The 14,898-nt window shown below is 48.3% G+C and overlaps 1 protein-coding gene across 2 annotated transcripts in view; it reads left to right on the forward strand.

Moving 5' to 3' along the window:
• ano8b (anoctamin 8b) overlaps positions 1-14,898 on the forward strand; it is a 140,174-nt gene that overhangs the window by 70,931 nt on the left and 54,345 nt on the right. The window contains exons 14-18 of one of the 2 annotated variants that reach the window (XR_013889508.1): positions 3,327-4,043; positions 5,795-5,986; positions 6,905-7,036; positions 7,626-7,736; positions 8,185-9,355. Coding sequence is in view for 1 of the 2 variants with exons in the window: in XM_080213111.1 (XP_080069237.1) it covers positions 3,327-4,043; positions 5,795-5,986; positions 6,905-7,036; positions 7,626-7,736; positions 8,185-8,889 (1,857 nt within the window). In the remaining variant the exon portion in view is untranslated. Of the gene's footprint in view, positions 1-3,326; positions 4,044-5,794; positions 5,987-6,904; positions 7,037-7,625; positions 7,737-8,184; positions 14,421-14,898 lie in introns of those variants that run through there. The other variant, XM_080213111.1, reaches the window with a different exon arrangement.

The following is a 14,898-nucleotide window of genomic DNA, read 5'->3' on the forward strand; positions in this document are numbered from 1 at the left end:
GCCTTCATAGCAAGAGGATAGGATAAAGGATGTCTTGCTGCAGTAATACAGGGCCTTGGTGAGGCCACACCTTGAGTATTGTGTGCTGTTTTGGTCTCCTAGTCTGAAGGAGGACATTCTTGCCATTGAGGGAGTCCAGCGAAGGTTCACCAGACTGATTCCTGGAATGGCAGGACTGATATATGAAGAGAGACAGGATCGACTGAGCTTGTACTCTCTGGAATTTAGAAGGATGAGAGGGGATGTCATAGAAACATATAAAATCCTGACGGGACTGGACAAGTTAGATATGGGAAGAATGTTCCTGATGTTGGGTAAGAGCAGAAGTAGGGGTCACAGTCTAAGAATAAGAGGTAAGCCATTCAGGACTGAGATGTGGAAGAACTTATCCACTCAGAGAGTTGTGAACCTGTGGAATTCTCTACCACAGAAAGCTGTTGGGGCCAGTTTGTTAGATATATTCAAGAGGGAGCTGGGCCTGGCCCTTGTGGTTAAAGGGATCAAGGGGTATGGAGAGAAAGCGGGAGTGGGATACTGAGGGAGCATGATCAGCCATGACCATATTGGATGGTGGTGCAGGCTCGAAGGGCCGAATGGCCTCCTTCTGCACCAATTCTGTATGTTTCAAAGCAATCAATGCAGTGTAACCACTGTTGTGTTGTAGGGAAATGTGATTTGAGGGCAGGACGGGGAGGGGTGTAGTTTATGATGCATCTTCACTCCAGATTCATGTTCAATGGCCCACACTGTCTGCCAGAAACTATATCGCTGTGGGAATGTTACTGGAGATAGCTATCCTGAACTAATGACCGGGAAGTGGGGGAGGTGTCTGGAGTCCCCACATTCTTCAGCTGAACCCCGACACTATCCCTAAACACCCACACGGTGTTGCTACAGTCCAACTGGTACCTGCACCTTTAGCTAAGGTCACTAACCCCAGTCCCTCTGCTTCTGTCTGCTATCCAGAGTCAGCACTTTGAGAGTGGGAGTGGAGTAAAGACTTTCAGAATCTGATCCCCCCCCCACCCCCGACTTTCTCACTCAGCTGGAGTGACTCATCTCCCAGACATTGAGAACCCTGAACGCTGCCCGACCCCACCCTGACCGCACTCACTGTCAAACCACCCCCCCCACCCTGTCCCCTCCCGCCCCCTTCCTCACTAACAGTCCCCCCCCTCACCTTGTCACCCCACTCACTGACATCCTCTCACCACCCCCCCCTTCCCCGACACTCCCCCCCCCCTCACTGTCACCCCACCCCCCCCACCCCCCCCCCCCTCACCCTGTTCCTCCCCCCACATGCTGACTGTGCTGCCCTCCCCTTGCTGCTGTGCCCCGGGCACACAGCTAGCTGGGAGGCTGCAGTGCTGACTCGCTGAGTAGCTGCAATGCAGACACTGCCTCGAATCAGCAGAAAGTGTCCGAGCTCAGCTCAGCTCAGCTCAGCTCAGTGGGGTGGGGGGGAGGGGAGGGATTTCTATTCTCACTCTGCCTTTTGCGGAGAGTTCCTTTAGCCTGGCACTGAGGCAGTGACAGGAGGAGAGAGAGCAGCTGCTCTGAATCCCAGTGTCCCCCCCCAACCTAAGCCCCTCGACACTGGGTAAACACTGCTTAATTATTCAAGTAAGAAATCTCCTTCCGACCCGCTATCACTCAATCTTCACACAAACCAGTCCACACCCACCTGCCCCTCAGCCCTACACCCCCCCCTCAACCTCACCCCCCCCAACTCCTCCCCCATCCCCACCCTGTCCCCCACCGCCCCCCCCCCCCCCCTCACATCGTCACTCCCCTCACCACCATCCACTGGGTTTGGTCTCTAACTGAATACTCTGCCTGTGACAGAACGGAAACGTTGAGATATGACAATCCGGGTTCCTCTCCACTGTGGATGGCACAATGGTTAGCACTACTGCCTCACGGCGCTCAGGGTTCGATTCCCAGCTTGGGTCACTGTCTGTGCGGAGTCTGCAAGTTCTCCCCGTGTCTGGGTGGGCTTCCTCCGGGTGCTCCGGTTTCCTCCCACAGTCCAAAAGATGTGCGGGTTAGGTGGATTGGCCATGCCAAATTAACCCTTAGTGTCAGGGGGACTGGCTGGGGTAAGTGCGTGGGGTTACGGGGATTGGGCTTGGGTGGGATTGTGGTCGGTGCAGGATCGATGGGCTGAATGGCCTCTTTCTGCTCTGTAGGGATTCTATGATTCTGGGTTTCTCGCAACTCCAGGATCAGCTCCAAATTTGTACACAGCAAGATTCCACACACAACACAGATAAAATGATTGGATAATCTAAATGGATAAGCAGAGTTGTGGGTAATTATTTCACTGAGAACTCCCTCAGTGCTGCATTGTGACAGAGTGCTGTGCACTGAGGGTCTGACGGGTAGGTGATGATATGAAGGATTTAGAAATATCGATACAGACAGCAATAAAATAGACACTTCCAGATATTATGTCTGGCTATAGTTTGGAGATTTTGCTGTTGGAAATGGGATCATTCTCTGCACTGAGCTCTGGGAATCAGTGTTCTAACATTTGCTGTTGTGAGCTGCAGTGAGAATCTCTCGCTTGGTTGTAACAGAGCACGTGGTTGTTTGCAGAAAGCACAAACTGACACAGGAATGCAGCATTACATCAAACTCTGCTCAGATTCACAACATCAGCTTCCTCACGGCATCGAGAAGCCAGTCACACACAGCACTGAATAAAGAGTCAGACTGAATATACTTACACTGACTGTCTGTGTGTGTGTGTGTGTGTGTGTGTGTGTGTGTGTGTGTGTGTGTGTGTGTGTGTGTGTGTGTGTGTGTGTGTGTGTCTGTAGCTGTGTGTGTGGGTGTGGGTGTGTATGTGTGTCTGTCTTCATGTGTCTGTGTGCATGACTGTGTGTTCGTATGCGTGTGTGTCTGTGTATGTGTCTGCATGCATCTTTGTATGAGAGAGTGTGTATGTGTGTGTGTAACAGGACTGAATATCCTAGCATTGACTGTGTATGTGTGTGTCTACATGAGTCTGTGTACATTCTGTGTTTGTGCATGTGTGTGTCTGCATGTGTGTGTGTGTGTAGGAGTTTGTGTGTGTGTGTGTAAAACGGGACTGTATGCGTGTGTGTGTGTGTGTGTGTGTGTAGGCGGCTAACAGGACTGTGTATTTTTGCCCTATTTTGCAGCAATACTGATATGGATTACTGGCTGTGCGGGGTCTGGGGGGGTGGGGGGGGGGGGGGCGGTGCGGTGCTGGGAGATGGTGTTGGAAGTGAGTGAATGATCGAAGCTGTCTGTGAGCTACTCCAACTGGTTATCTTCGCTTTCTATCTTTCTGCTGACAGATGTTGGCTGCTCTTCTAATAACCAGGCAGATCATTCTGAATGTGAAGGAGGTTCTGCAGCCCCTTTTCTACGAGAAGTATAAGCAGGGACACCTCACCCTGCAGGTGACAGCAAGGATGCTGAGAAATCTGTTCAAACAGTCCCCGGAACGGGTCAGGGAAGTTGGTGAGAGCCCAGAGGAAACGGGTGAACAAGACCCGGGACAGCCAGACTCCGACCCGGGCAACGGGAAAGCGGAGACAAAGTGTGAGAACGGAGCATGTGGGGCCCCAGAGGAGGAGGAACAACAGAACGAAGAGGAGGGTGACGAAGACAGTGTCCTCGACTGCGGCCTCCGCCTCTCGAAGAAAGTGAGCTTCGCTGGCAGCGGGCAGAAGATGGTGAAGGAAGAGAGGAACTGCGAGATGGAGGGAATGCTGCAAGGGATGCTGATGGAGGAGGGAAGTCCAATCCTGGTGGAGAGGGGGGCCGAGGGGGGGCTGGTGTTTGAACTGTGCGAGCACGATGTGAAGATGGAGGCAGATGATGGTGATGTGGGCGAGAGCAGCAAGCAGCTGAGTGTGATGCTGCGGCACAGGAGGAGGGACAAGAGCGCAGAGCGAGGCGACAACACCGAGACTGCGACCAGCAGGCTGTCCTGGATGGATCCACCAGACGATTACGAAGATGTTCCTCTGACTCAAGGAGAAATTGAGAGCTGTATGCAAAAATATGAGGTCAGTGCAGTTATTCAGTCCCATTAAACACAAACCAAGTCCCATTAAACACACACCGTGTCCCATTAAACACAAACCAAGTTCCATTAAACACAAACCAAGTTCCATTAAACATGAACCAAGTTCCATTAAACACAAACCAAGTCCCATTAAACACACACCCTGTCCCATTAAATACAAACCAAGTTCCATTAAACACAAACCAAGTTCCATTAAACATGAACCAAGTTCCATTAAACACACACCCAGTCCCATTAAACATACACCCAGTCCCATTAAACACAAACCAAGTTCCATTAAACACGCACCAAGTTCCATTAAACACGCACCAAGTTCCATTAAACACGCACCAAGCCCCATTAAACACGCACCAAGTCCCATTAAACGCGCACCAAGTCCCATTAAACACGCACCAAGTCCCATTAAACACGCACCAAGTCCCATTAAACACACACCAAGTCCCATTAAACACGCACCAAGTTCCAATAAATACAAACCCAGTCCCAATAAACACACACCCAGTTCCATTAAACACTGATCTGGTCTCATGAAGCCACAGGGTGGTGGCACAGTGGTTAACACTGCTGCCTCATAGCACCAGGGACCGGGTTCAATTCCAGGTCTGGGTCACTGTCTGTGTGGCATCTGCACATTCTGCCCATGTCTGCGTGGGTTTCCTCCAGGTGCTCCGGTTTCCTCCCACAATCCGAAAGACGTGCTGGTTAGGTGCATTAGCCGTGCTAAGCTCAGTGTAGCCGAACAGGTGTCAGAGTGTGGCGACTAGGGGATTGTCACAGCAAATTCATTGCAGTGCTAATGTAAGCTTATTTGTGACACTAATAAGTAAAACTAAAAATTAAGCACACACCCAGTCCTGTTACACGCACACAAATAGTCACTCTCACATACACAGAGTGCTGAGACACTCAGCCCTGCGGGTTGATCCTGATTGCTCTCCTTTGCGCCCTCTGCTGGGTGAATTAGGTTCTGCTCTATCCTGTCTGGTTGTTAATCTCCGCACTGCCTTACAAAGGGAACCAGCCAAATGTCGACCTACACTGAGACACTTGGAGCAGGAACCACCTGCTGCCATTCCCATTCCAATGCAGATCTCAGCCAGGACCAGAGTGGAGCCGGCGACAGTAACAGTGCAGTAACGATGCAGTGTACAGTAAAAATGCAGTGTACAGTAACTTAAAAGGAACAGTGCAGTAACAATGCAGTGTACAGTAACGGTGCAGTAACAGTGCAGTGTACAGTAAGTGTAGTGTGCTTTAACAGTGCAGTGTACAGTAAGTGTAGTGTGCTTTAACAGTGCAGTGTACTGTAACAGTGTAGTGAGCTTTAACAGTGCAGTGTACAATAACAGCATAGTAACAGTGCAGTGTACAGTAGCAGTGCTGTAACAGCGTGGTGTAGAGTAACAGTGCAGTGTACACTAACACTGGATAGGGGATGTTAGCGAGGATAGCCACTGGGTCAGTGGGCGCCTCATTGCAACCTCTTTGTTTTCTTTCTTTTTTTGCCATTTCTCATTCCGGCTTCATTCTCCCACTTTCTGTTCTTTCATTTTCACCAACAACTTGCTGAGGCTGAACAAGTGTTTGACACAGATTCATCATGACCTGCTGACCTTTGTACTCTCAGCCTCGAGTTACAAGCCCAGGATCCCACTGGCCTGTTGAGTTACTTTCTCACGCTGCAAAATTTGTGCACAGATTCTTAAAAGCTTCCTTTGCTCTTTCTTTCAGGACACTTTCCAGGATTACCAAGAGATGTTTATTCAGTTTGGGTATGTGGTTCTCTTCTCCTCAGCATTCCCCCTCGCGGCGATGTGTGCCCTCATCAATAATGTCATTGAGATCCGCAGTGATGCCTTCAAACTGTGCACTGGCTCCCAGAGACCCTTTGGTCAGAGAGTCGACAGTATTGGTCAGTGGCAGGTAGGACCAACATTCACACTCATTCACTCAGTGCATCACTTGCAGGAATGTGACTTTTAGATTATTCCTTAAAGTATAATAGTATCTGTTATTCTCTATAAGATATACAGGGGCTGCTATTCTCTATAATATGCACAGGGACTGCTATTCTCTATAATATACACAGGGACTGCTATTCTCTACAATATGCACAGGGACTGCTATTCTCTATAATATACACAGGGACTGCTATTCTCTACAATATGCACAGGGACTGCTATTCTCTGTAATATACACAGGGACTGCTATTCTCTATAATATGCACAGGGACTGCTATTCTCTATAATATACACAGGGACTGCTATTCTCTACAATATGCACAGGGACTGCTATTCTCTATAATATACACAGGGGCTGCTATTCTCTGTAAGATACACAGGGGCTGCTATTCTCTATATTATACACAGGGACTGCTATTCTCTATAATAAACACAGGGACTGCTATTCTCTATAATATACACAGGGGCTGCTATTCTCTATAACATACACAGGGGCTGCTATTCTCTATGATATACACAGGGGCTGCTATTCTCTATAATATACACAGGGGCTGCTATTCTCTATAATATACACAGGGACTGCTATTCTCTATAATATACACAGGTGCTGCTATTCTCTATAGTACACACAGGGGCTGCCATTCTCTACACAGGGGCTGCTATTCTCTATAATATATACAGGGTTGTTATAATTGTCTTACCCCTAAATATGGTGGAGAGTGAGGCTATTCTTGTACTGAATGTTACTGCGGTGATTTGCTTATTGTGATGTGTTGTGCTGATCCAATGCCTGTTGCAGCTGTGCTGTTCCTGTGGGTGCTACACTAACGCAGCAATGTTGTGGACCCACTGAGCTTGGTTTCTTGCTGTTTCCCCACAGAGTGTGATGGAGGTGATGGGGGTATTAGCCATCATGGTTAACTGCTATTTGATTGGACAGTGTGGACAACTGCAGCGCCTGTTCCCCTCACTCAGCTCCGAGATGGCCATCATCCTCGTGGTAATCCTGGAGGTAAGGGGGGAAATCAGAGCCAGAGAGAGGGAAAGGAGGGACATATCAGTGTTAGAGTGAGGGGTGTGGGGTATATCAGTGTTACAGTGAGGGGTGTGGGATATATCAGAGTGTTACAGTGAGGGGTGTGGGATATATCAGAGTATTACAGTGAGGGGTGTGGGGTATATCAGAGTGTTAGAGTGAGGGGTGTGGGGTACATTAGAGTGAGGGGTGTGGGATATATCAGAGTATTACAGTGGGGGGTGTGGGGTATATCAGAGTGTTACAGTGAGGGGTGTGGGGTATATCAGAGTATTACAATGAGGGGTGTGGGGTATATCAGAATGTTACAGTGAGGGGTGGGAGGTATATCAGAGTGTTAGAGTGAGGGGTGTGGGGTATATCAGTGTGTTACAGTGAGGGGTGTGGGGTATATCAGAGTGTTAGAGTGAGGGGTGTGAGATATATCACAGTGTTACAGTGGGGGGTGTGGGGTATTTCAGAGTGTTACAGTGAGGGGGTGTGGGGTATATCAGAGTGTTACAGTGAGGGGTATGGGGGGTATATCTCATTGACCAATCTCCAATAATATTTGTGACTCCTGCAGCACTTTGCGTTCCTGCTGAAGTATGTGCTCCAAATCGCAATTCCCGATGTCCCGTCCTGGGTGGCTGAGGAAATGGCAAAGCTGGAATATCAGCGCAGGGAGGCATTTAAGGTGAGTCGTTCTATTGGGGCAAATTTGTTCCTGTTAGCAGTGGATTGTCAGAGAGTAGCCGAGAGCAACGTGTCAGCAGCAATAGTGGGAAGGAACCTATTTAAAGAAGGGATGATGTGGAGATGCCAGTGTTGGACTGGCGTAGGCACAGTAAGTAGTCTCATATTCACCAAGTTAAAGTCCAACAGGTTTATTTGGTAGCATGAGCTTTCAGAGCGCTCCCCCTTCATCAGGTGAGTGAAGAGTAAGAGAATTCTTTACTCCCCTGATGAAGGGGCAGAGCTCCGAAAGCTCGTACTGCCAAATAAACCTGTTGGACTTTAACCTGATGTTGAGAGACTTCTTACTAAAAAAGGGATGAGAGAGGCTTTAAGCATTCCGGCCTTGCGGAGCCCTTTGGCAGGGGAGCAAGCTCTGAAAGCACGTTAATGATCTCCTTGCCTTCCAGAAGCACGAGCGTCAGGCCCAGCAACACTACCAGCAGCAACAGAAGAGGAGGCAGCGTGAGGAGGAAGAGAAGCACAGGCAGGAACAGAAGGAAAACATCCAGTCCAGGAAGGAGAGAGAGGCAGGGAAAGGAGAGGAAAAGTCCGGCTCTTCGTCGTCCGACCAGTCTCATGGCCGAGCTCACAGCAAGTCCAAAGCAGTGCAGTCCGGCCAGTCCGTAGAGAAGCCCAAGCGGCCTAGCTCACTGCTGGCCTCCAACAACGTCCTGAAGTTAAAACAGATCATCCCGCTGCAGGGAAAGTTCCTGTCCAGCGGAGGGGGCGGCACGGTCACTGCCAAATCCCCCCAGTCACCGACCGGCAGCGAGAGCAAGCTGCCGGGGTTCCTCAGCTTCAAGTTCCTGAAGTCACCAGCAGACGGGAAGAAGGACGGGGCGGCGGAGAAGGAGAAGGTGCAGTCTCCCACCAAGCCCTTCAACCCCGGCAAGCTGTTCAACTTTGGCAAGTTGGACACCGGGGTCTCCAGTAGCAATGGGACCACCACGACCCAACCCAAGGCTGGAGGCGGCGGGGGGGCCGCTGCTCCCCCGCCAGAAAGTGGCGAGAAAGTCACCAGCAAGTCAGACCTTAACGGCCTCCCAGAGACAGCAAACCCCGAGGAGACCAGCACACACCCAACAGAGGAATCCAGCAGCCCCAAACGTTAACACACAAAAAAGGGTAAAGTAAATGTTAGGGCAACGCGAAAACTGGGTTGAACAAAAAAAAACTTTAAAAAGATCCTTTAAAAGTTTGGCTTCTCTCGTTATAACTTTATTCATATAAAATTGAATATTCAGGGATGGAAATCTGTATTTGATAAACAGGATACTCATCATCTTCAGGTTTTTTTATACAACATGGTTGGTATAGACCATTGATTTACTGACACCAAGATTTTTGGCTTTAAATTGTCTGGGAATTGCGATTAATTTTCTCTTAACCTTCCTGTTCCCGACTCCTTATCCTTTGTCAATGTTGAGCCATCTCACTCTGCAAACTCTCTCAAAATCCGTGCCGAAGCATCCGTCCAAAATCTATCCAGTACAAATTTGTCTTCAAACATTTTTACCGATTAAGTGTACAGAACAGTCATTTGTGTACAGCCTGTGGTCAGAATCACCAGTACGACAGGTAAGGGGAAAGGTGTCAGAGTCTTTTATTGGGGAGTTAGAACATTTTAATTTAATTTAATTTAGGCTATGCAGATTTCAGAAGGGGAAGTCTACAAAGGGTATAGGTAGTGGGGAACTAGTGCATGTGGATTTTCAGAGAAAGCATTCAGCTATATTGGCATACAAGAGGTTATTGCATGGGATTGGAGCATGGATAGGGAATTTGTCAACACACAGAGAGTAGGAACAAAAGGAAAATGTTCATGTTGGCTGGGGAATCGCAAGGATCAGTTCTTGGGTGTCAGCTAAGTACTATCTATTGTTGGGGTTGGGGACTGAGTATAACTTATCCAATTTGCTGTTGATAAGGCAGCACGGTGGCACAGTGCTTAGCACTGCTGCCTCACAGCGCCAGGGACTGTGTGGAGTTTGCATGTTCTCCCTGTGTCTGCATGGGTTTCTTGCGGGTGCTCCAGTTTCCTCCCACACTCCAAAAATGTGCGGGTTAGGTTGATTGGCCATGCTAAATTGCCCTGGGTGTCAGGGGGATTAGCAGGATAAATACGTGGGCTTACGCGGATAGTGTTAGGGTGGGATCGTTGTTGGTGCAGGCTCGATGGGCTGAATGGCCTCCTTCTGCACTGTAGGGATTGTATGATTATGTAAAATTGGATGGGAAGTGAGGAGGATACAAAGAGGCTGTGAAGTTATCCGGATACTGAGTGGCCAAAACAGTGACACAGGAAACATTGGGCAGAATTTTTGAGCGCTCAGCTTCCTGAGAGGGGGCACGCAACCGACTCCTGGTTCCTGCCAACTCTCAGTGGCCCACCCGCTGCCATTCCACACTCAACTAAGCTCTGACTGGCAGTGAGTGGGGCTCCTCTTCATCCTTGGAAGGAAGGCCCATTGTGGAGATCGTTTGGCCAGTCTGATTGGCCCTCCAACCCGTCCAGGCAAAGCGCTGCAGTGATACTGCATTGCCCTGCCTGGAAACAAAGTCCCACGGCCGTTTCTGAAGTAAGTCCCGGGGGATGTGCAGGAGGAATGGCCTGGGGGTGGCGGAGTGATCTTGGAGTCAGATTTGCTGCCCCAAATCTGGAAGGGTCTTCAGGTTGAGGCTCGCCCAGCCACCCCCACCTCAACACCCCCCCCTTCCTGCTCAAGGTGGAGAATCATTTTTCCTTTCTGTTACACACCCTGTGCCGACCATCACAGTGGAGGTCAGTGGGTGGGAAAACGTCTGAACAGCGGAGAGGTCAGGTTTCCGGCCTGGAGCATTGCCCGTCCCACTGCGTCAGGGGTCGGGGTATCCCATCCCTTCAATTCTACACTGCTCCCCATCACCTCAGAGCCTGCCTGGCTGGGGATGGGGGGGGCGGGGGTGTAAAATTCTGCCCATAACATGGAGAAGTGTGAAGAAAATAGAAAAGCAGTGTTTTTATTTAATGGTGAGAGACTGGGGAATGTTGCTGTTCAGAGAGACAGGACAATTTAAAATCAGTTGAGAAGCCTGTTAAACAGGCCGACATGTGGTCGCATGCTTTATAAATAGGGAATAGAGTTGAACAAAAAAAGAAAGCAAGGCGGTTATGCTAAACCTTTGTAAATGACTGGTTGGAGCTCAGCTGAAAGTATTGTCTCCAACTCTGAGCACCAAACCCCAGGAAGGATGTCAAGATGGCGCAGGGGAATGTTTCCAGGGATGAGAGACCTGAGTTACATGGAGACACTGGGATTGTTACTGGGAGTGCGGAGAAGATTAAGATTTTACAAGGAAGTGTTGAAAACCATGAGGAATTTAGGTCAAAGAAACAAAGTGAAACTGTTGCTAATTTTTTTCCAAAGGGCTATTTCTGTGCTGTCATCATCATCTGGTTCTGTTCACTAGCAGGAAGGTCAGCATTCAGTCAAAGGTTTAAGATAATCAGCATAATAACCAGAGGGAGAGCAAAGGAGATTTTTTTATTATGCAGCCGGTTGTTGAGATCTGTAAGGGCAGTGGAAGCAGATTCATTAGTAACTATCAAAAGGGAATTGGATAAATATTTGAAGGGAACGGAATTACAGGCTTGTGGGCAGAGGTATGGGATTAATTGGATTGCTAAACCAAAGAACTGGCACAGGTTCAATGGGCTGAATGGCCTGCTTTAGTGGCGCATGATTCATGAGCTATGTCCAGTCAATCGGTGACCTTATTGAAAGCCAACATCCGACCAGAATTCGAAAAAAAACTGTAAACTGGGCTCCAAATGAACCAACATCAAATAAAGTCATTGCCCCGGTCACCTGGAGACAGGTAACTTCAGAGCCCGATTTCAATGCACCTGCACGGGATCCGTCAAGTTGCAGTGTGGGAAAACCAAGGGCAAATGTGGCTTTCGATATTCGGCAGAAGGCCAAGGGAATGGTTCACACTGGGATCAGGGCTTCAGGTGACAGATAGAAGCATCGCCTGGAGATTAGAAGACAGAAACCATTAGGGATGGAACCGACGGTGTTGACCTCCAGGCCTCGACCTCCCAGTACCGGCTTCCATCCTGCAAAGCGCTGCCCAGAAAATTTCCAAATTTGACCCCTTGTGTGTTGGAGGCTGTGATTCGCTCCCAAGGTTCTGCTGACATTGGAGGGAATTATAGCTTTGTTTTTTAAATTCCTGATGTCTTTAGAACCATTGGCCAATTCAGAGAACTGTTTATTATATATATGGTGAATCGGGTTTCTTACGGTTCTATATGTATAAATGTATATATTGTATATCAGCATGTATTATAGTCTGTGCACCAAGAAACTCTTTCAACATATATGTACAGTTCCAGCATAGACCTGATTAAATATAACACTTGAATCAGAATTACAATTCTCCTATTTAAATTAGTGTGAAATAATAAGCAGTTTGCCTTCAGCTTATTGGCTGATCGATTGGGTAACAGTATCACGTCAGCACGAATGGTGTCATCCTAATTTAGTCAATTGTCGTAAAAATCAATTTTCTCCGAGAAAGACTTGCATTTTGTTCACATCTTTAATGACCTTAACAATGTTCCAAAGCAAATTCTCAGCCAGTGAATCACTTTCTGCAGTGTCATCGCTGTTGCAATGTAGGAAATGCGGCAGCCAGTTCATGCATAGCAAGATCCCACAGGCAGCAATGACAGGATAGTCTTAATGAGGTTGGGTCAGGACACCAGCAAGAACTCCCCAGCTCTTCTCTGAAGCAATGCCATGGGATCTCTACCTGTGAGGATGGACAAGGCCTCGCTCGGTTTGACATCTCATGAGAAACCCGGCACATTGCAACACTTTTGTCAGTATTACACTGGGTGCGTCGGCCTGGATTATGTGCTTGAGTCTCTTGAGTGGGGTTTGAATCCTGTACCTTCTCCCTCTGTGGAGAGAGAGTGTGTTACCTACTGAACCCTGGCAGACAGTCAAATCAAAAGTGCTAGAAGAGGTCCTTTGTATAAGTGTTGCATTCAGTCTGACCATGCACTCAACAAATCCATTCTGACTGCCATGTTGTTTGGCCAAGACGCAATTACATCTCGTTCCAGGCTTCTCTTCTTAGTCATTTAAATCGGCAGCACGCTTCCTCCAGGAGGCCCTGGGGTAAGAAGAAGAACCGATGTTTAAATTGATGGGATGGAACTATCTACTCTGGGTCTCAGAGTTCTCCGTGAAATGCGACTGGGTCGCTCCCGTTCAGTGTGGATCAACAGCATAAACTATCCCCAATCTCAGCACAAGTTGGCATCAAACTCGGTGACAGAGGCTGTGAGATTGAGAAAATGGAGCATGGTGATTGGGCCAAAGAACCTTGTCTTAAAGCCAGGACTTTGGCCGTGACTTGGGCGCACCTGATGCCGAGAGCAAAATGGGCCCATTTCCACTAACGCTCCTTAATGTGAAGGCTCGCTCAGAGCAGTAGGTCACCTCTCAGTCATCCTGCATTGCTGCAGGAAAGGAGTGGGGAATCTGAGCTGCAGTAACATTCTGAGTCACAAAACCATTTCCAGAGATTCCCAACAAAGGAAGCTCCTCACACAACGAAGGTGATCTTCAACTTACCTTCCTGTCTGCAGAAAAGTCAACCGTCTTCTGTTTCCTTCTTCATCCAAACATCTTCCACTTTAATCGAGTCCGGCTGCAAAACCTTTCTTCTGCATGAGCCAATGAGTTTGCACTATTTGAATTGAAGCCATTTAATTCTTCCTCCACGTGTTTGTGTGTGTTTTATACAGAGGGCTTAATAAACAGGGCAGGTAAAGGAAAATAAAAGGAAACAGAAATTTCAGTGTGTGGCTGAGGGCCTTGGCTTTAAAATGGAGAATATGTAAACTAATGTTCAACAGGAGTACAAACTCTTGGCAAGCTGCCGTGGAGTTTCCAGTTTGCTGCTTATTTTGGTGTGGCGTTACCAGTGTTCATCGGGTACATTTTATTGTGCATCTCTTTTTGTTAAACATGAGGTCTTTTGCCAAAATTCGCTTAGGCATTTCAGGTCCAAAGCAATAACAATTCATATTTTACATTGCATCTTTAACGTAACAGAACAACCCAGGGTGTTCCATTGGAATGTTCTAAAACAGTGTGTGATTAAGGAGATAATAGGGCAGATGACCAATATCTTGGTCAAAGAGAAGGTACTGAGGAGCGTCTTAGAGGAAGAAAGAGTTAAGAGAAGCAAAGAGGTATAGGGAAAGAATTGCAGCGTTTCAGACCCAGGCAGCTGAAGGCACAGCCACATGGTGGAGCTATTATAATTGGGAAAAGGCCAGAATGAGATAAGTGCAGAAAGCTCAGATGGTTGTAGGGCTGAAGGAGATTACAAGGAAGGAAGGAGCAAGGCTGTGGAGGAGTTTGAAAACAAGGATTCTAAAACCAAGAGATTGTTTGACTGGGAGATGTGTAGGTCAGTAAGCCCAGGGTGATGGAGATTGAGACTCATTCTTCAGTACAGACATGGGCAGAGTTATGGGTAATGTCAAATTTACAGAGTATTCGGAAGTACAAAGGTTACAACGTGCATCACTGTTACTCAGAGAGCGCTAGAGAGAGGGAGAAATAGAGGGAGGGGGAGAGGAATAGAGAGGATAGAGAGAGGGAGGCATGGAGAGAGGGGGGAAATGGGGGGGAAGAGGAATAGAGAGGGGGAATGGAGAGAAAGGGGGAGAGAGAGAAAGGAATAGGGAGAGAGAGGTATAGACAGAGAATGGGTTAAAGAGAGAGGGGAGGCTTGGGGGGGTGGAGGAATAGAGAGAGAGGGATGGAGAGAAGGTGGGGAAGAGAGAAGGTTAGAGAGAGAGATAGAGAGAGAATGGGATGGAGAGGGAGGGGGAAATAGGGAGAGAGGGGAATAGAGAGAGAGAGGGGGATGGAGAGAAAGGGAGAGAGAGAGAGAGCAGGAGAGAGAGGGGTAAAGAGTGGGTCCGAGAGAGAGGGACAGAGAGAGAGGGGAAGAGAGAGAGGGATAGCATTGCTCGGGCAATGAATGGCAACAGAGTATTCTACCAGAGCTGCAGCACAGCCAAGCCCACTGCCCCATGCACTATCCAAAAGTGC

Source organism: Carcharhinus amblyrhynchos, chromosome 26 (genome assembly GCF_965287045.1).
Source record: "Carcharhinus amblyrhynchos chromosome 26, sCarAmb.v2.hapA, whole genome shotgun sequence".
Lineage (NCBI taxonomy): Eukaryota > Metazoa > Chordata > Chondrichthyes > Carcharhiniformes > Carcharhinidae > Carcharhinus > Carcharhinus amblyrhynchos.